We start from the raw sequence: 23,294 nt of genomic DNA on the forward strand, positions 1-23,294 counted from the left end.
GGGGAGGAGGGTACCAGGGTTCGTACTTTTTTGTTTTTATTTTCAACATGGGTTTTTTCAGGGGGCATTCTCTCCCTTGGGGGTACACTCGCAAAATTTGGTATGTAAAGTAATGAAGTAAGCCACTATATAGTAACATCCTGTATTTGCGGTTCTTCCTTATATAGGGGGACAGGGAGGGGCAAAGTTGGCCAATTTTTGGAGTTTCAGTTTTTTGACGTAAACTACATTTATTTTTATGACAAACATCAATAGCTCAGTCCCTAATTAAGCTAGAATGATAAACTTTCAGTGGTGTATGAATCATGACTCCGTGACAATTAGGGGAGCCACCAGAGCCTCCAACGTGAGAGTCTACGATTTTGTTAAAATCCTGGCGGGCGTCTAAAGATATCCCACCATGTTCAACCAGACTGATTTTATTTTAAAAATAAGTGATCGACACTACCCAACTGTACCGCTACTTCATTTTTAAAACATGCTGACACACACTTTTAATCTAGCAAGTGTTCAAAATTTAATTTCGGATAACATTAAGCCTAGTTTGCTCTAGGTATGTCTTCTGTGTTCTCTAACCTGTTAAAATTTCCGAATTTTAAAGTAGGGAGTCAATGAAAAGCATTGTTAAAACAGATATCAATCAAACCAAGACCATTTACTACGCAAGCAGAGATAAATAGTTTCTCATGTTTACACACTAAAAGTATATGTCCGCCATTACAATTATGGACAATCCACACTAAAGAATGATACAAATGAAATTAATGTAAAAATAAACTAGTACTCACCTCTAGCCTGGCGATTTCCTCTCCGATATTCTTATTTGCATTACAAACTAAGCTCTGATAATACTCCGCTAGTCCATGATAAGCAGCTTGCTTTCCAGCAACCTAAAACACCAAATTTAATGTTAATCAATTTATTATTAATTTTTAATATTTGTATTATTCGTGATGATATTCTTTTGTCTAAATACCAACAGTTAATTTCCATTAACTGCATATATATATCCTTATGTTCAAAATGCATAGTTTTTAACAGATTAATGTTGTGAGTTTAGAATTAAATAATAAACCGAAGTAAAAGGATAATATAGATAAAACCTAGGTACACTCATATCCAAAATTATTGCCGCATATCTATAAATATGTTATTGTAAGAATATAATTTGATAACGAATTCGCCCGGTATTTCTTATAATGTTAGTATGTGGCAAATTTTATGTCAAAAGAGCAGTAGTTAACAACAATAAAACTTTCTTGTTCATTTAGCAACATTTTGTTTTACTCTCTTAATTTTCGTATTTATAATTCTTTTCCTATGAAATTTACCACAAATAGACATTTCCCGATTATACACATAGCATTAAAAGTACCCTACAAAATCATTATGGAATTATAGTCTTAAAAGAAGACAGTTATAGATATGCGACAATCATTTTGGACATGAGTGTATAATAATACAAGGATAATAAACATTCGATCTGAAAATCCAGTACTTCTGCCAATGAGATTCCAAAAATTCACTTGCTGAAAACATTATATAGGAATAAATACCATCGATGTGTTTCTTTAAGGTGCCACTACATTTTATATATAAATACCTTCGAATAGGGTGGGAACTGAAAGCAGCACAGTAATTTTTCATCAGAAAATCAGTGCATTACTGAGACACGGTTTCTTCACTTTCGTTCACTAAATCTGGGAGGATAGTTTAAAAATCACATATCCCATTCCTTTTTTGAAATATTTCTTCGAACATATATCACCGCTTAATTATGTTTTAGACTAGACATGATCAGTATTCCCGAATAAATTTACCTAGTATCTGCTTCCGAAAGATGGAGCAATATCTGGATATCAGTAACGTCCATTATTTGGGTATTACACGTCATCTGGATGATCAGATCCAGTAAACTCTCGGTTTTCCACGGACTTGGGTGGGGTGGCAACTGTACTTAAACGAACTCCGCGGATAATCCGCAAAATAACAAAGGACAAAACTACCTTTGAATAATTTTTATTTGAAGTAAGGTGTCTACATCTACAATTATGACTTAAATTTGTGTGATAGAATTTATTTGTTCAGATCAAAAATCTAAATTCAGAAGCCAGTATTATACTCCTTGTTATAGGTGCGAGTAGTTGGCAACCTTTATCATATGATTGATGCCTGACAGGTGATGCCATCTACAAACCTTAATGGCTGTGCACCTGCCTACCATGCGTCATTCATAAGGACGAGGTAAGCTGTGATACTCCTTCTATATGTTAAATGAAGTATCAAATTAAAAGGGGCATGTGTAAATTAAGCTATTTTGTGTTAAGAGTGCTATCAAAAGAGGAAAATAAGTGTTCAGTGTTTGTTAAAAGTAAAAAGAATAGTTTGAGTATAATTTTTGAGCACAATTATTTGAAAATCGAATCAGAAAACGTATGCATATGAGACTGACAGATGAAGACATTGGTATGTATATTTTTCTTTATTATATTTGCATGGACATTGAAGCTGAATTGTACTTGGGCAAATAGTATTGTACATTTATCATGCTCCTATTTGAAAATTAGCCCACATTCAAAATTGTTGCGTACAGTGATTTCAACATTCTTCAAATTGAGAATAGCATTTATTTTGTTGTTTGCAACATATTTCTTTTGGCTTAAATTTAATAAAACTTATTATTTTCGTTTAGTTGAATTTCAAGCTTCCAATTCTAAATTTAACTTATATTTGAGAAAACACCACAAAAATATTCTATCCGAGTCGGTCCCTTTCAATTCTTAAGGGCTGTAACAAACTGTAGTTTCCTATACTTACAAGTTTATTGGTTTACTTTTTCACACACACACACACACAAAATCGGTCAACTTTTTTCTTTGTGTGTGTGTGTGTGTATATATATATATGTTAAAACATCTCTTCGTTATTTGTGATTGAAATTTTATTTATTTATTTTAAGATTTTGTCACAAAGATTTTTGAACATTTTCTTTTAATACAGTGATTTATAGTCACAAAAAAGAAGACAAAAAAGGGAATGGAAGACCGTGGTTACTTCGTCCGCAGATGGTTCGCCGAGAGTTTACTGTACTTTAATAAAAACTGCCAAGTGCGAATATCTTTTTAAAATCAATAGATGATTTCAGAATCAGTCGGTTGTGTTAGATTTTTTCAAAGTACGGTCAGGCAAACGTCACGAGGAAGCGAAATTGTTTCTTTTCTATATTTCAAGTCCTCGACTACATTAATCTTGTAAGCCTAGGTAATCTCAATTTATCAATATGGTCTCAGAACTCATTAATAAAAATACTCGACTTCTTATTCAACGAATGACACAAAAGACACGAAGTTAAATTCAGTTTAATAATATAAATTTTAAAAACTCACAGCTGGTATCCACTCTCTATCCCACAGAGTTCGCAAAGATTCCTTCTGGAAAAGCTTCAATACATCTGCATACAGCTCCTCACACTGAGACGAAAGCTTTGCAACAATAGCATCCTTCATTTTATCTGAAGAAAATGGAATACGAGATTCACAATATACATAATAGTAAAAGCCTGTGTATATAATTATCATTATTTTTTGTATATTTTGCTTTTCTTTACCATACTTGATTGTGTTACCCAAAAATTGTTTACGTTTATTCTTTCAGTTCCGTCTCTCACCACTCTGTTACCACAGGAAGGAAAGAGGAATAAAGTAGTGAACGGTGAAAAATAACTTCAATCTTTGGTTGATATCTTCCCATCATTTTTCTACTGTGCTGTCTTGACAATATATAAAATACAGGGTAACTATAAATAATTCATCGGGTTTGAAAGGGCTATATAAAAATTGTATAATACATACAATAACGAATCATACATGTAAATGTATAGAAAATGCCCCTCACTGAGTATTGACTCAATGTTTATGTTGATGCGCAACTTTAACAGCATTTTTGTATATTCGTAAGCACTTCAAAAATAAACCTCAGCGAACTAAAATATACTACAATGAAAATACAGAAGATCAAGCTCAAACACAAGTAAGAGTATGTCAAAATCCTTCATTTGTGTAATATGCTACCTTCATCTCAAATGAACTCGATTAAACCCTACACGTCTCTATTCGCTGGGAGCCAAATATGTAATGGCATGTTTGTCCTTGTATAAGAGCGCCAAATATGTCAGAGTATATTAAGGTGCCAATATTTGAGGGAACAAGTTTAATCCCGTATGTTCCTGGTTGGGCATAGCCAAATATGAGAGCACCGTAGTTCGAATCCGTGCTTCGATTCCAAACGGATCTCTGGAACGAGTGTTTAGAACGTGACTGGCATTGAGTGATTCAATTACTACTACAAATAGTCTCATGTGAACCCAAAAAGGATATTTAAGTTGTCTCAGTAACCCCACTTTTACAATTACTTGGACCTGGAAAGGTTTGGGTTCGTTCCTCGACTATGTCTCCTCTGGCCAAGTCACAAATTTAGAAAAACACTGAAAGCATAGGGTCTCGAAATGCAGTGCCCAAAGTTCGAGTGTTTACTAGCTCAGCAGAATGACTGAAGAATTACGGTATCAACAGTCCAATAGGACATCAAACTGAACACACACACACACATAAATCACTTCTTACCTTGGATGCCCGTAGCATCTCATAAGATGATCTTATACTAACATGCACACTTTTTCCGTGCAAACATACTACTTAAGACGAAAATGTGTTAAATAAACTTAAAAATATTTAAATTTTGCTGCATATCTTTACCGAAAACTTTTAATTTTTTATTTTATTTTATTTTTTTATTTATTACTGAATCTAGAACATTATAAATTTTCTATTCAATGAAAACTGTACAACTATTAATATTATGAATTTCACATGTTACTATTATTTATGATCTACATTTGCTACCTTTCCTTTTCCGTAATGAATAAGACCTGTGTTGAATCACAAGCGCGATACGTATACAACGAGTTTCGAGATGCGAACAAAACACGTTAAGATGCCTAGACGCAGTTAACGTTTTCCTTTTTTACGATATACCACTTGTCAAGAAAGCTACAGTAATTTCCAAAATCATTATACTAGAACATTTTTAGTTTCTTCGGGTTCTGTTTAGTGCATAGCGTCCACTGCTCCATCTCCACCCGCGATGTGCAATTCCAAGTTCGTGTGTTCGTGTGCGTGATTTATGTTCATCTGAACGTGGGCGAGAGAGAAAAACACTTTTAGTTTACACCAGAAAAATGTAAAATAGTACTATTATTTTTGTTTGTATGGGATTATATGCACATTATTACAGTTAACTAGTTATTAGCTAACCTCATACTTTCATCGAAACGCTGCATTTTACATAAGAAATCCACACCTTCTTTCAGGAGACTAACTGAACTTTTAGGGACTGTCCCGACGAGTTCCTTGAGTTTAAACCAAAGAGGTGAAGCGAGCTTGGTACGTGAAGCAACTGCTAAAAACAACTTTGAAGAATCACAAACGCTCCCTATAAAGAGCACAATTTTGTTTTCGCAACTTGCTCAACTATTTCAAGCGATATCCAAAGTGAAGAACAGAACAGTGGCGAAAATCAATTTACCATTGCATCATAGATCCAACTGCATTATGTGCACGATTCACCAATATCATATTTCACTGCTCAAACAAAAAACAGAAGATGATACCCACAGATGCAGACCGTAAGTTTATTACACTGATAATGGAAAACAGGTAAATTTCTAAGTCTGAAGTTGCCAAACAAAACAGGCACTCAACCACATCTGAAATAATCTTAAAATTTTTACTTTTACAAATTGAAAATTCTCTAATTTAACAAAATTCCTGGTCTTCTCAAATTCCCGACATTTCCTGGTTTTCCAGGTATCTCGCCACCCTGTGCCATCTGTCGCCATGAGTATATGGGAAATTAACTTCCAAACGTGTTGTTGTTTCATCATTAGCACAAACGTATTTTACTAGTAGTTTTCGGCATATTTCACTTTAAAACCCAATGAATCATTTGTAAATACCCTGTATATTCAAGTAAGTTTATTGAATGAGTTTAAGTACTCACAGCATATACATCCCACCAAACTGCTAGTCAATATCTTTTAAAAGAATGGAGATATCTGAGTAGTTTTTGGCAAAATAACAGAACTACGTTCTCGACAGTACAGAATGTAAATGGTCCATTGGTTTCCCCTTAGTTGTTTAAACTTTAACGTTCCTGTTTAGCACTATGACTATACAAGACATAATCTACATTTTAACGTGAATCCAATCATGAGCTTCCACAAAAATTTGAACCTGAATCTTCAACACAGAGCGTAAGAACACTTTCCGTTAGTTCCTGCGTTATCGGAAAAAGAACATGCATGAGGTATGTACATATTTTTGCTAACCATGATACAACATAAATGAAACTCATTCGTCGCTTAGTGTATAATTCCGCAACTACCAGTACATGCCATAAACAAAATGCTATAAGTCATTTACTTACCATGTATGGCTTTCAAAACAAAAATTTCCTGGGCTTGAGCAAGCATTAATGCTGCAAGTGCAGCTAAAGTTTCTGGATTCAAGTCTGGTGTTGGCTCTTGTTGAATGGCGATCATGACGTTACCCTTTAGATGATTGAAGATACCAGCAGATTGCTGCAATAAAACGGGAGTTTACTTTAAACAAATCTCACACACACTATTTAATGCATATTTAGTTTATGATTATTTAAAACCATATCAACACAAAAGTAAGCTCTGTACCAGCCAAAAAGGAAAACAATAAACTTTGCTACATATGTGGAAATAAGTTAATTGTACGTCACTAGAACAAGCACACTTTTTTTAAAAGTTTAACCAAAAATCTCATTTCGGAGGTGATTGAACCAGGGATCCTACTCACCAGAGGTGAGCGCTATACTACTGAGCCACTGCAGCCCCCCGCACACTTAATTGTCTTAGGTGATCAGGCTTTAGCTCTCCGATTTACCGCACTTAGTGAGAGCTTTAACCTAATGTAGTAAAGGTAGGATACAGTTCAAATGATACTAAAACCAAGACTATTTGAAAAGTTCTTGATATGACAAGATGGCAGTACTAGTTCTAAATCGAGTAGATTATCAGTCATCTCCAGTTATGAAAATTTTGTGTTATTGTCTGGATAAACAAACAACAGGTGAAGTTCTATGGATAACTGTTGTTGTGCAATTGCAATGTTCAAAAAAAAAAAAGTCATTAAGCGCTTAGTGAGAGCGAATGTGGCGAAGGCAACAGAACTGTATAATAGCAAAAGTACTGGAGGACTCGGCTTTGTCATTTTCAATTGTTGCCAACTGGGCATCTGAGCTTAAACGCAGCCATGAAAGTTTAGATGATGATCCAAAATCTACTACACCACCACGCATTTCCAATTACATATTAAAAAAAAAAAAAAAAAAAAAAAGAAGAAAGTACGATATGGTACTCCATAACCGCCGATCAACAGCGAATAATATTGCAGAAACTCTATTTCACACTTTGAACGAAGAAACCGTCTGCACGATGAGTGCCGCGACTGCTCATATTTAACCAAAGACGAAACCATGTAAATCGGCGATTTTAAAACTGATTTTAGGCGTCAATTCATAACAATCGATGGAACATGGGCACACTACTACATTCCACAAACGAAACACAATTAAATCAGGATTCCTTCGTGGCTATAAGGTTAAAAGTATGCACGTCTTCACTGCAGGAAACTCGGGTTCAATTCCCGGAGAGAGATCATCTAGTTCGGATCCCACGTTAAGCTACTAATTCCAATTCAACAAACCAATTAAACCAATAGAAGCATTCTGATTCATCACTTCCACACAAGCTATATAGTGTTTAAAGAATCCCGTTTCTTTCAATTCACCCTATAGTACTCTATATATCATTACCCATCAGGGAATTGATCTACGACGTCATCAATACACACTTTTCAATACCGACGAAGCTCCCAAGTTCAGTCACAGCATTCTGCTGCAGGGAGAATTCGAGTTGGAGAATTGTTTTAAAATAATTGCACCTTTTGTAAAGGTTTTGCACAGTGCACACTTTCCTGTATTTCTTGTGTAATTTCATTGGCAAAATCTTGGTGCATAACTTAATCGAATATCACAACGTGCTTAGTAAATATCTAAAACTCTGGCTGGCAAACGCTAGACAAAATCGTGAGTGCGAGTTCTGCTTCCTAGGGAAACGATTTCTGTATAACATGATTACATTGACTACTACTGCCACAATCATTTCTAATTTCCCCATTTATATTACGAAACTTTCTTTTGACTACGTGGTTAGCGCGCGAGAAACTGGGTTCGATTCCCCTGGAGCTCATGTGATTCGGATCCCACATTAAGCTATATATCGTTTCAGAGAGTCTCGGTGCTGAGAGAAACGTTAAAATTCTAACCAACCTATTTACCTTATAAGCACAGGTGTTAAGTATAGTAAAGCATTAACTAATCAAATGACCATAATTTCGAACAAACGGATTTTATCATAAATGAATTGAAAACTAGAGCGACCCAAAGCATATCACTAGATTTCGAAAACAAATTATATTTAACACAGTAAACCGCTAGTGGATGGAAATCTTGAACTCTCCTCCACAATCATCTATTTTGACAATTCCCTTCTACGTTACTCTAAGTGCTTCTTCATTTCATCATACCACTTCATATAGATGTTTCTTAGGTATCTCCTTATCCTTTGGTATTTAATCAAGAATTGTGCAATACGATCTACCCACTGCTGCTGCAATGCCTTTATTTTCATGATAATATCTGCCACTATCGTCATCTTTCTTATCGTGATTATTTTCCTATATTTGTTAGTGGTTCCTACTATAATATCTTCATCTTTCGTTCTGAGTCTGCAGATGGTTAAAAGTCCGATTATATTAGATTGTTTCACCAAGACTATATAAGACGCAGACCTAAAATTTAAGGCAGAATCCGAAGCGCTGTGATACATTCAAATTGTAATCCTCTCCCATCACGAATTAAATCCTGGACCAAAGATGCACATGCAGCCAACGCGCGTCACAAAGAATGTTCGTTTGATTTCGAAAGAATACTAAAATGTGTAACAACTACTGACTGCATATCCCAGATTCAAATTCGAGTAGGACAACAACGCTGCATATACATATTAGAGACGTTATTTATTAGCCACTGTTCAGTTTCTAGCTTCATACAATTTAGCATATAACCGCCACCAGGTTATAGAAGTATTTTTTGTGGACGCTTTGTATATTTCGTAAAGACAGTGATTATTTTTTCGATTTATACTTTATTTTGCGACGCAAATAAGTTCCTTCTTCGGTGGGAATTGCTTCCTTCCCACGCAACTGGACAAAGAAATCTCTCATTGTTTTTCATATATATATTTAAAACATTGCTTTTTGGTGAGAACATTTCAGTGAGTGACGAACCTTCTCCGAGTTTCTCCCTGACTTATTAATATGCCCAGTATATATTCTGCAGTTATTTGGAACTAAATTAAGTGCTTTATTTAATCATTTATGGAAATACTAGCTGACCCGATGTTCATACACCAGAGAAACGCCAACCTCATCGCTTTTGCAGTTCCTTATCTGTGCTTTCTCACGCCCGAGTTATTGCAATGTCTCGTGCATCGTGGCCCAGTGGACTAAAATTAACATTAATTCTGTTTGCATGTGCATACAAGTGATTTAACTGAGTTGTTTTTAGAATGAACTGCCAACACTCTTCAGTCAATCACTGCAGCTCGTATCTCGAACCTTTGCGCTCGAGGAGTTTGACTCCAGGTTTGGAAGCCGTAACCACGCACGTTGCGTCGGGAATCAAGTATGACTTTGTGTTAAGGGGCACAAGCTATTAGCCGGTGAAGGACGTTTTCTTACGGCTAGCCCCAACTAGTGAAGTCCCAGGTTAACATACCTTGTGCATATGTTATAAACGCGTCCTCCAATATTAGCATTCCACTTCGGAAATTGTGTTATTTTGCTGAAGATTCATCTCAACGCTTCAGGATTGTTTGGAGTAGCAACTAGATTACTACGTGGGATCATCCCGGCAACTTTTCCCCCAGTGCTTTTCCCCCAAGTGCGTCAATGGTGTGAGAAAAGCATTTACAGTAAAATCTGAATCATAATCTTCTATATATATATATATATATCAAAGTGATAAAGGGCTACAGTGCAGTGTTAAGTGTTGTGATCATTCCTCTTCGTTCTTCTTTTAACAGTATTCTAATAAATAAGTATAGTGTTATTAACCCAGTGTATTTTCGTTGTGTGTGTGAATGATATTTGTGTGCGTTCTGGTCTGGATGACCATCTGATCGTCCGTGAGGTCTTCGAGACGAGACATCCGAACCTCTCGGCGCCTAATGCTCATCTCATCATTGAGACCGACGAGGGATTTGGAAACAATTTGTAATCCCTTCTTGGAGAGATCCTTCATCGTCCTAACCAGGTAAGTCCAGGTCTCCAACAAATACCCATTGGCAGGACCACGGAGGATAGACTGCCTTGACAGTTACAAATAAATGGCTGGCCGAACAGAGACGACGAATTGGTCACAAATAAATGGCAGCCCGGACAGCAACCCGATCCCCGGGTGATTACAAATAAATGACGCCCGAACAGCGACCCGATACCTGGTCGGTTACAAGCAATCAGAAGTCGTTTCAGAAGGTATATTTCAAATGAACCTCATGGCAAGTAAAAGCAAAAAAATTGTATTTTTTTTAAACAACAAAAAAAAAAGTAATTCTCCATTATTCTTAACTGTATACGAAATATTGCTTATGTTAAGAAGCTCTCTTTAATATTTCGATACATAAACACAGATACTACCGAAATCGACCATTATTCTATATTTTCTTGACAACTTTGACGGGCGATATTCTGGCATCGACACTTTTAATAGTGTCATGAAATCGGCAAAGGGTCCTGCGGTCCCGCAAAGGCTAAGGTCGCCTATGGATTTCAAAATCTCAAAAGATGATTCGTGATGACTACTCACTGCTACAGTTATCTCTTCCAGAGAGTAGGTTCACGAATTTAAAACCAATCTCATCACTATCCTGGGTAATAAACATCATATGTATGATACAACTAGCCAATAAATTTACAATAGCAACATGTTTATTACAGCGAAAAAAAATTTCAGAGAAGTGTGCCAGATGGTTTCTATGTTTCTCACACGTATGAATTTTCCCAGAATTTCAACTTTATCGTCTTACTATTTTTATAATCATGTGTCTGTTTTAATCATAGTCTGGCTAAAAGACAGCCACAACATTTTTTTTATTTTATAAATCAAATCCGAACCTCTTAGAATAAGATATAATATTCACACAGTTTTATCTTGAATCCATAACCTATCTTTTGACTGGAAAATATAAAAGGAAATTCACTATAAACATACCAAATCACACGATCTTGTCGTATCGTACCCAAAGTAAATAAAAATTGATACGATCGAAGAGCATTCAGTTAATTATTTGTTACCTTTATGGAATTAACTTCCAATCATTTAACAGTGTATAAAACTAATCAATTTAAGGTAGAATCCGAATCGGAAGGTTCAGTCCTTTTAAATCTTTTTTTTAGTCCTTTGTATCTGCCCTTTGTACATTCATATAAATGAATTCTAAAGGTTGTACTTAAATTATTATCATACTTTTATCTAATAAATAATCCTACTTTACGCAAATTAAAGACACGCTTAGGAATTCTAACAATCATTCTACTTACAAATTTGTGTAATTCCTTAATACTACTTGCACTTTCGAGCTTTTGACGACTCTCCTCTGAAGTCTTGGTCACAGGATTAAAACAGAAAGAAGGAAAATAAAAATATCAAGGAAAAAAAGTAATAAAGGAACAGATTTATTAAGGGAAGAGAGGTGCTGAAACACACTTTGTCAAAAATAACGATCAGCCGTCAAATTATGGTGGTAAGAGTTGTTGCGATATGGCGGAATTGGTTTGCGCGTTCTTTAGTGGAAGGCTGTCAACTCATGTTGGTATTTACGCTGTCACGTCAACGCTGTGCGAATTTTGTAATTATTGCTACCTACTCATCACTTAACCATCCTGTCTAAATTTGATTTTGGTTTTTTTCAATGAAAAAAATTTGAAATATAGGTCTCTCTCTATTTCCGGAAATGAGTCTCTCTACTTCCTTTAGACAAAGAATGGTTAACTGATGGTGGGAAGCAGTAATTACAAAATTCGCACATTAGCATAATAACAAAAACACCAACATGAGCTGATAAACCTCCCACTAAAGAACCAAAGAGCGTACCAATCAACTCCGCCGTATTCTAACTCGCAGTATTATCATTTGAGTCTGATCCATGTTTCTAACAAAGTATGTTCTAGCACCGCTCTTTGATTGGTAAATCCGTTCCTTTATTATTCTTTCCCCATGATGTCTTTCTTCTTTTACCTGTTTTTATCTTATGTGACCAAGAAGCCAGGGGGAGGAGAAAACTCGGAAGCGCACGTAGTATTAGGAATTGACCAAATCTGCAAGCAAAATAACTCTACTCTACTATTTTGAGTTGAGTTGAGTTGATTTTGAGTTTAACGTCCCGTTCAGCAGCAAAGGCTACATGAAACGTGGACCTACTAATTAACGTGGAACCGAACCACATGAGCTCCCGCCAGGAAACGAAACCGTGTCTCCAACGCTCTACTTTTTTGTTTTTTTAATGCTTTCTTTTCCTATATAGAAATCATGTAAGTTAAGGCAATAAACGTACTTGCACACAGGCTTAAATGTAACCACTTTAACAATAAACAAAATAAAACAAAGCATATCGCGTCCTTCGAGTACAAAAGGCCTGTGTCTAATTTTTGGCGAAACAGGATTTTGCACACACGTTATATGCATGATATACACCCTCGTTTAATGATCGAGAAAGTTAAGAGTGAAAGTCTGTTTTAAGTAGAATCTTAAAAAAATGCTTAACTGTGATTTTGCTTTCATACATGATTAGCAACAGGACATTTTAGCTTTAAGGATGCGATTACAAATTTTCAAATTTAATTCTTATTGAATTAATGCGCTTATAGTTTACTCATTCGTCGGAAAACAACTAGTGAACCACAAATATTTTAGTTCTTCAATCACTATGAAGGTATTATTACCTGACATAACTTCGCTGCTAGCTTCAATCCATCGTCATTGTCTAAACTCTGAAGCGCTGCAATATGGCTTTGAAGAGCACCGATATTAAACAACATACATACTCTCTCGTAGGCTAACGAAGAAATAGCTGAAATATAGAACAACTCGACATAAGTAGAATTAAAACTGCTAACAGGTGAAAATCGAACACAACACTAAAAAATTAACTTCTACACCATTTCTTTAAAATTTTCTGATTCACAAAATCCAATTGAATGACATTGATCTGTGATCCATGATTCATCTCGACTAATGAATATCAGTAAAATGTCGAGCTAAGCCCGTACTGAGTTTATAAGTTTGTTACCTACATGTATCACAATAGATTTTTTTAAAAAAAATCTATTTCCCAAGTTGTGGTCATCATGAAATTAAAGTTCTTATATTTATATTGTTCAATATCCAAAGTTATTCGTTGCGTACATAAATGGTATACATTTACTGAATAAGTCTTGGTGTATATAAATGAAGTTCAATTGACGTGGGGCCTAACATTTCCTAAGTACTCTTATGAACACTGAAGCAGCTAGTAACAGTCTCTCACCACGAAGCTTACCCTTATTAATATAAGGAATCTTACACGAATTTCCTCCTTCAATCTAGCTGCTTCTATACACGTCTGTAATGTCACAAAACTCAACACATTTGATCAGTTTGTCAATTGTATGGGGCGAAGCTTTATACTGCAAAGGTTGTACGGAATTGAAAGAAACAAGAAGCAAAACGTTTAAAAATGTGACTGTTTGGTGGTTGTGATTTAAACTGAATAATCCAGTCCTCCTTAAAACCATTCGCTAGAAGTTCTCCACCGCCGCACAGTGGTTCAGAACGAGCAAAAACCTGGTCAAAACCTATAACCGTTTATAACAATGTACAAAATGCTTTTAATGCCTCAAATATGTGAAAATTGTATATTTATAGTACTAAGAATTAACGAACACGTTCATCGTTCGGTGGCGCTAGCCTGTGTGCTGGAGAGAGTTTGTAGGAAATGTTTGTAAATACTGATTAAGTACTACGTATTGGTATGCATTACGTCAGTACACACACACATAAAAATCTGCACTACATTCATGCATACAAGTCTTCATTACACCCACACACATAAATGAAAAACGAGAATTCATTTTGTAAATCACATTTGTAAGTCAATCATTACTGTCACTATCAATATCGCTGAATAAAAATGGAATGCCTTCATTCTTTTGTTTGCTGGACGCCGCGTTAGCTCCTTATGCTCCACGCTCCGACGTCTTTAACAGCAGTCGTCCTTCGTGTCACAAGCAACGTCTTCTCTTCCCGGTAGCCATGTGCCTAATACTCGAAAGAAAGGGATCAAAAGTAATAAGGAGCATATGCAGCATATCTTGATTCGTAATAGTGCGAGAGAATTTGCATGAGTGATCTTTCCGAAATGTTCGTAAGTCCCTCTTGTGCCTCTTCAGAAAGCTGACCTATTGGTAAAATGGCATTCTGTACCCGATCCATGAACAAGAATTTTATAGACACTAGCAGACACATAGAACCAACTGTAAAGATGAACAAAGAGTCAGTCTGTCTCCAGTGCATAACTGTCAAAAACGTTGGGATCAATATCAAGTCCAGAATTGATTACGTATAATATCACCGAAAAACGTGTAATCAGTTGTTCAGAAATCCCCATTATTTGCAAAGATCGGTGTGAGTCCGCAAAACATCTAGTAGTGTTCACATCCTTGTTTGTTCCACTGTCTTCTACTTTGAGCCTATCGCATTAAGGCCTATTTTTCCTCTAAACTGCTTCCGAATCTCATGTTTTCGTGATTTCAATAGTTCCTTGTGCTTCTTTCGAACTTGCCATATCTTGAAATCGAGTCTATATGCAATATAAAGGAGGCACTCAAAAAATCGTATGTACGCATGTAACACTGACAATCCAAAGAGAAATGAGGATGCGTCTATGTCTTTCAAAGAAACCCTCTCTAAATCTTTCATTTCATTGGGAGATGCTTTGCAAATATAACACTTTCGAAGAGATTTGTTGTTCAGGAGTGCATTACAACTTTTCCATCTACCATAGTGAGAATGAGCTCGTGATGCACAGTAAATTGGAAACCAATGACATTCACAGTTGATAGGTGATCTTGAATCTGCTGTTCGATGCACTGGACTCGTTCAACTTTTTTTTTTGCAATAAAGCTTGAGATTTAATTTCTGCACTGACATCTGAAACAGTAATACTCTCATCTGACGGGTAACAACTTTCTTAGCCTCGAGTAATTGGTGATAACTTGGACAAATGTCTGCCCTGCGTGTTTTGGCACCAAGACGTAGACAGTTGTATTGGTTTTTGGATAACTTACGACCGAGAAGCAATGCACGCGCCTCTTCTTTGGTGCACGGTTTAAGTAAAATGCTCTGGCCCTTTGCGCTCATAAACGCTTGTCTCATCTTACGAACTCTAGTCGAAGTTGTTTCTGTCACCTCACGAAGTACTTTTTCTGCATCTTGTTGTTCTGATACCCGAAGCCTCAATTTGGCAGCAAAAGCCAGTTCCGACGTACTTGCAGATGTACGTAAATCTTCCACTTTCCTCCGTTTAGTTATGTCAATAGGTTCTCTGAAATCTTTCGATGGACAACCGCCAGGATTTGATCGACGTTCCATCTGTCTCCAGAATTTAAATGTCAGTTCTTCATCAAGCCATTCTCTATGTGTCTTTAGGAAATGTCATGATTTCTGCCACTCTTATACAGTTTTTGGTACACTTGGCTGCAAAACCTGGAAACAATTATTCGAATGTCTTCACTAACGTGGGCTGGGTTTTCACCAAGGTCCAATTACGTCAAAACCCAGGTCTGGACATGCTGTGTTTGTTCCCTTTGACAACGTCCTTACATTTCTCTCATTTTCGCATTGACCTGGATGCGTCTCAGCATCATTATGAACTATAGATGTCCTGCACGTAAAAAGTAGGAATAATTAATTTCAGTGTCCTGTCACCACACTCAATCACAAAGGAACACGTATTTCACGAATTCGCACATATTCGCACCTAAACTTTCTGAAAAACATTTCATCATGGATTATTCTTTCAGGCCATTTCAATAACTCTGCTGGGGAACGCTGGGCACTATACTAAATATCTGTAGTTTTGTGGACTTTTTGCTAAAGCAAATTAGATTTTGTCACATTAACATATTTTGTTCGAGGAAACGTAGATATGGAATATACTGCATAGCCACTTTGGATAGTTGCAGTGCTTGAGAGGTATGTTGGTACCATATACAACAAATGTTTCTTGTAACCACATATTCTCAGATACCAAGCCATGAACTTGAATGACAAATACTCTATTTGGCAGCTATTTCACAGATATGTCCACAATGGTTAGCTTTCACCCTTTCTAACTCACACCTTACATGTTACTCGTGTTCATTATTTGTATATAATAAACTATGGATATTTCGTAATCCATACACTAAACCAGTATCCTTCTAACGCAATTTTCAAAAATTGGGTTTTGGCCAGCTTTTTGCTCGTCCTGAACCACTGTGCGCCGTCACGAACATGAGGTTTTCATACTGCAGGACAGGAAACTCCGAAAAAATCAAAACTAGTGGAAATGAAAAAGAAAAAGAGATTGTAATTACGTGTGCGTCGAAAATGAATTTCCCACTGGCTCGTTGATCTTAACTGCACAAGCAAAAGCAAATGATAATGTGCACAACTACAGAACGTAAGATTGTTACACATCGTTGTTGGAAGAAAAAGATATGTTTCTGAGTTTCAAGTTGTCAATTAGAAAACAAAACAAGAACTCAACCACATCCGAAATCGTCTTATTATTTATTTATTTTTTTAACCTCATTCTTAGCAAATCGAAATTCTCTAACAGAATTCCCTGACTAATTTGCAGGTTTGTCGCCACCCTGTTTTTGTCCTGATGTTTTCAGGGTCAGCTAAAAATTGCATGATTCTGATCTTTAAAAACAACGATTATCCAGATTTGATATATTCTGTGAAGAAAGTTAATACTTACTCAAACTGCTTCTCCCACCAAAGATTGAACCTTTCCCAAATGCATCCTTCCACTTAAAAGGAATCTGTACTTCATTTGGAGGTACCTTACACTCCAAAGCACACAACTGGTCATAGTAGCTAGGAAAGAAGAAAAAATACTTTAACACACAAATATTCTTATTATTTCTCCATGTAGGACTGTTGAGTAGTTTTATATAAGGTGTTACTTTTTTTTTTTTTTCAAGTGACGAAAGAACAACATCGAGTGAACGGAATATTATAAATTAAACCTGAAACTAGGGTGGTAAAAAATAATTTTTGTTCATTTTTTATTTAATTATACCATTTAAGTAAAGAATTGGGATTAAATTTTGAATTAATTTCCAATCGTTAACCCGGTACTGCATGAATTACGAAAATGAATTTAAAAAAAAATAATCTACTAGGAAATTTTATTCACTTTTGCAGTGGAGATCGACGAAATTACACTGAAACTAATTTGTGTATCTTTTGAATTCAAGTTACCAGTTTGTGCCATCAATATGCAATAAGTACCTCAAAACTACTGTATATTGAACAGAAACTTGTACCTTCCATAAACGATACATAGTGTGAAAATGTTCCTATATATGCCAATTGTGTTTATTCACAGTAAATGCTACACAGTGAAATATAAGAAGCACAAGTCAGACATTCATTAGTGAAATAGAATTCAGAAGAATTACTATGTAGTGTGAAACTCTATGAAGCAATTGTTCTTTTTGTTTCAACATAGATGCACGGCACACTTCATACACCGAACAGATGATTTTCCAGAACAAATTGGTTTCTTGCACTTTTAGCGTTCATCACTTATTTCAGGCCGATGTCAAATGGTATCGAGCCTCACATCTGAGACTGGTACTCTTACTGCTGGTCCTTTGTGTCTCTTTGCTTTCAACTGGGTTCAATGTCTCTACTTGGATGACTGGACCTTTCTTTACGTTTGCTCTCCTATAAAGTACAAGACATTCTACAATTTCTGTTCTGAACTGAAGTAAGTTCAGCATTTCACTTAAGGGCTTGCCTTGCTGAATCATAACCCGGCGATACAAAAGACACCCGGAAACTACTGCGAAATCTTGCATGCGCGTGAAAAAACGAAAATATCATTTCCTTGAACGAATTGCTATTTTGTACAACAACACTAGATGCAGATATAAAACCATTCCCATAAACCAGAACTATGCTTGGACAATCAATCTCTTTGAACGTCTTCTCTCAAGAAACCATCTACATTCTCCTACGGGTTGATTCCCAACAAATGTAGACATCAAATTTACTGGTTTGTTGTCGTACCAACGTATACATATATATATATATATATATATATATATATATATATATATATATATATATTTTCATCTATCACTGCAGTGGCTTCACACGAACCTTTCTTCTTGAGATCCTTCTCACTCATTAGATTCAGGTATAAAATAGAAAAAATCAAAAAGACTTCTAGGTTCACAAATAGATTCAGACAATTGTGTAGCGACGGAAAAATCTGTTTTATTGGGTTGTTTCTGAAGACTTCGTGTTTCCACAAAATACGTCTTCTTTCTTCAGACGGGGAATGTTCCGAATCACCCATATCACTACGTTCTGCAACACGTTCCTCACTGGTTGCGTCTCGTTCTAATTGATCATTGTCTAGCAAATCATCGTTTGTAGAAATATCGTTTCCATCGTTCTCAGGAAAATACTTTTAAATCCGTAAAATGTGTATAGGTTCATGTTCTTCGTCTGTTTTACAAATAAATGCTAATTGCATAGTGTGACAAAAATTAGTCAAACCAATTAAGTCACATAATCAATTTATGTGAAGAATATTACAGAATGACTCGACACAATGACAACTAATTCAACAGCGTTCACTATTCAAGCTAATAATTTTACTTTTAGTACCAGTCAACAGTTGACAAAATTTAAAAATGCTAAACATGTACACAAATGGACACAGCGCTCGCAGCGGAACAGTGAAACTTTTGTGCGCAGAAAACACCATGATTGACCACTACTTGACAGCACATACCACAGCCCAGTAGGAATAACCCATATATGTTACTGAACGCACTCAGGGAAAAAATCGCTTGCCTCCCTAGATGGAATTAAACAAAAACCAGTATGTCCCACATATGGCACAAGATGCAGTAACGGGCTAACTTATTTCAATACCAAATAATAATTCTAAAGGATTCCCCCATTACCCGTTCAAAACGGGATTTTCCCTAATCATACTGTGCTGCACATTTGAGTCTCATTGTATTATGATTATTATCTTGCATAATCGAAATAACAGAATAGAAACGAAATTTTATTTATTTTCACTTTAAACTAATTTATTTCGGAATTTGATTTAAATCAATCACCTGTCTGAAACTGACGAAAAATCCTAACTTAACCCTTTACTGCACGAATTAATTTTGGTCGTGTTGAAATTATTTTTCTTCTTTCTTTAAGCATTACGCAGATAAATGTAAATAATATCCAATAATATGATTTTTTATGTTTTTACTTCTGGGTATGACATTACAGGATAGATGTCACGGTTGTATTACACTAGTGAAATATAATACTTGTAAGTAAATCGAAGTATACTGGCTTAACTGATTTTTGAATGGCGATTCTCTGTTCACATGCAGATAGAAAGAATTTACATCCCAACTTCACAAATGAGTTGCCTAAACTCAACATTATCAGTGCCTAAAAGTTGTCTACTTTGTCATTTAGGTAACTGAGTTGCATAGTTTCAAACATCGAAGCAAAAAAAAAAAAAAAAAAAAAAAAAAAAAAAAAAAAAAAAAAAAAAAAAAAAAAAAAACCAGCAATATTTTGAAAACGAGACAGGACCTTTGGGCGCCGAACGTTTGCACGCAAAGCCGTTTGGGCACGAGGTGCATAGTAAAAATCACAATTTACGACATAATTATAAAGTAAGCTAGGCACTGAAAACTAAGCGCAAATCAAGATATATATATATATATATGTGTGTAATATATTCTACAATTATTTGCCTACAATTAGTGCAAAAAGTATTGATACACCTAAATAAATCATTTACAAGTCTTTAAAATCACTACTCCATAGAACTTTTTAATGAATATGACGAAACTAGTTTTTGTTCCATTTTGTAGGTGTATGAATACTTTTTGCGCTAACTGTATAATATCTTTAGACAATAAGCAGGAAAGGACGAATCACAAAAGACTCTTCATTCAACCACCCTACTGTGGAAACAAAAGGCCCTCCACTCACTCACACCGTATTTCCTTATGTTATTTTCACAAGTGGAAGTAGCAATGTCATAAAAATACGGGAGGTTACGTTAAAATGTAGGAAATATAGGAGTTTATAGGAAAAAGACGCAAATATATACGAAAAATAGGAGCATTGGAAAGCTTGTCAATGCTGTCACTAAACTTTGCTCTGAAGTACATAGTTCAAAATCAAAATCTCACCCTGTACCTCCAACTTCCATTTGTGTTTAACTCACTATCCTAGCAACATTTTAATCTTCTCCGAAACCATTTCCACGTGCAAGCGTGATACTAGCCGGAATTTACCTTTTGATTACATTACTGTATCACTAAAAACGCTGCCTTATGGACGATTACATGGTAGTAAATTATCAGTGATACTGTAGTTTTGGTGCACCACAGTTTGGAATATTTGCAGGTAAAATCCAATACTTTGTTTAAAAGGTATGTTTATAAGGAACAAATTTCTGCAGGCGACAGAATTAAATCCAAACTAATGCAGCCGTATTTTAGATTTACAAGTGTAAACTCATTACAAGTGTTTTACGACGGATAAAATACGTGAGTGCATATGAAAGATGACTAGTAGATGTTATTTTCCATCGGCGGTATCCTTACGCACAGTGTACAGAAACTGTATTTTGATTATTAGGTGGACCGTTACTAGTATGAAACCATGACAAGTGCTATTGAAAATCGCATCATTAGCAAAAACCACTTCTTTTCACTATCCTCGCAAACGCACATACCCACCATCGCTCACGCGCCCTCTCCGGACGCGTCCCGTACGGGCCCACCAGCTTCGCCCTTATCTAACTCGGTTAGATAGCATTCATGCTCTTAGTGGACACCTAGCACAAGTTGGTTCGTGGTTTATGCATTAGCTCCTCATTTAGTGCATGCTCTGCAAGAAGAAATCGGAAAATGCAATAAGTGTGCGAAAATCTGGTAGAGCCGTGTGCTCGAGTAATGCCGAATTGTGAATTTTCAACAATCATTTCTGGTGGCCGAGTGAGATATTTTCATGTTGGCAAAAGGAAACCTTTTAGGGGACAATACAGAGTAAGTTAGTGAAAGAATTAAAATTTTTCAATTCTTTTTCGCAGTGTGCCGAAAGTAAGCCAGTATGAAATTATCTAACGCTCTTTCTACCTTATTACTTTAGTCGTTAGTATTACACGAGGCAACATATTTCACCATAAAAATTTTGGTGCAGTTTTACTATATGGATCCATAAAATTCGGGTGCATTTTTAATTTGCCCATTTCATGTCAAGAACAGAACCCAACCCCTGAGGGGCTTCTGACCCGTTCCTACTACTCCTACCACTACTTATACTATAGATCCGTATAATAAAACTGTACGAAAATGTTTGTCCCCCACGTTTTAGACCCAGTCGTATGATTCAACGACGACTCGATAACGTAAGAGCATTCCTATTATTATTTCAGCAAATCAAGCTTAAGGTACACGTGTACTTTACTTATTTCGAAGACTTTCATAGATCTCATTTTTTTTTTTTTTTAGCAACCCACGTGATGAAGCAAATGTCAACACTAAATATAACCACTTCATGCATGAAAAAATCTAAACTGTCACATTGACACTATATATGATATTAACCTGTGTAAGATATATGGTTATGACATAAAATAACATTTACAAATACACTATATTCTCAGTTATCTCTGCACTAACATGCTGCAATACAAAGACATCGCTATGACTCATCTCCTCATATATCTATTCACTTAACAATGCATACCTGTACACAACGTTCAGCGAACTTTCATACTTCTCCAAAACACGCCACACAGCATTGCTCCTTAATTTTGAAAACTCGATAATAGCATCATTGTAATCTTCTGTACTTCTATACACTGACAATATTAAATTTTTCAAAGGTTTTACCACATCAACATCAGAAGGTTTCTTCAATGGAACCGCTAAAAGATCAGCCATTTCTCCTGATCACAGATGACACAGACACACCAACTTCATAGTTGCCAGCTATATGCAAGGATATCTTAGATCTCAATGAAATAAGCCAACATTTCTATCACAAAAGTAGGGTTGTAGTGTAGCCATATGCAATAAGAAGTCGAAAATCCGAAGTAATTGGGACCACATGTAGTTCGGATTTTCGAAAAAAGACCAAGAAAATGCCATAAGGGTTAAATATACTGTACGATATCCTCTTTTATCGATACAGTGGTTATACAGTACATACAGTAATTACAATACCGTATGTAAGGCTACTTTAGTTTAATGTTTCTAAAGAACCTGATATCGTACACTAAATTACACTGTTCTAGTAACCCACACTTAAAACAACTTGTATAGGCCTAAGGGAAAATAAAAATATGTATGACAAATAATTACACATGAATGAGCTTTTGTAAAAACACTGAATTCAAACAACGCCGACGGACAACCCTATTGTTTGTTTATCGCTAACATTAAGACAAAATGAAAAAGGTTCTAGGGACCGCGTTCGGATTGTTGACGTTTTGGATTTTTGACGTTCGAATTATCGACGTGCTACTGTATGTGTTTGGATTTTTAAATCTCGATCGCTTTCTGATCGCGGACGAAACATTCATCGAGTCTTTCCTTAGTCACAATTAATTATGTATGTGTACTGACAGTAGTAGCGTCATTTCGGATTTTGCCAGCGGGGGAGCAAGATGCTTCACCGACATAAGAGTATCATATTTTTTACTATGTTAATATATAGGCCTAATTGAATAAGAAACATGGATTTCTCAAAATCAGGGGAGACAATTTCTCTCTACCATCCTCAGA

General features: G+C 35.8%; 1 protein-coding gene across 2 annotated transcripts in view; it reads right to left on the minus strand.

Annotated features, from left to right (window-relative positions):
* ALiX (programmed cell death 6-interacting protein-like protein AliX) overlaps positions 1-22,504 on the minus strand; it is a 73,167-nt gene extending 50,663 nt beyond the window's left edge. The window contains exons 1-6 of one of the 2 annotated variants that reach the window (XM_081749154.1): positions 22,255-22,504; positions 17,213-17,331; positions 13,152-13,279; positions 6,484-6,637; positions 3,387-3,511; positions 789-890 (exon numbers count right to left, since the gene is read on the minus strand). In XM_081749154.1, the coding sequence (XP_081605280.1) occupies positions 789-890; positions 3,387-3,511; positions 6,484-6,637; positions 13,152-13,279; positions 17,213-17,331; positions 22,255-22,451 (825 nt within the window). In that variant the 5' untranslated portion in view covers positions 22,452-22,504. The remainder of the gene's footprint in view (positions 1-788; positions 891-3,386; positions 3,512-6,483; positions 6,638-13,151; positions 13,280-17,212; positions 17,332-22,254) is intronic. The other variant, XM_081749153.1, reaches the window with a different exon arrangement.
* Between the last annotated feature and the right edge of the window lie 790 nt (positions 22,505-23,294).

This window comes from Thermobia domestica, chromosome 2 (genome assembly GCF_964235325.1).
Source record: "Thermobia domestica chromosome 2, izTheDome1.hap1.1, whole genome shotgun sequence".
NCBI lineage: Eukaryota > Metazoa > Arthropoda > Insecta > Zygentoma > Lepismatidae > Thermobia > Thermobia domestica.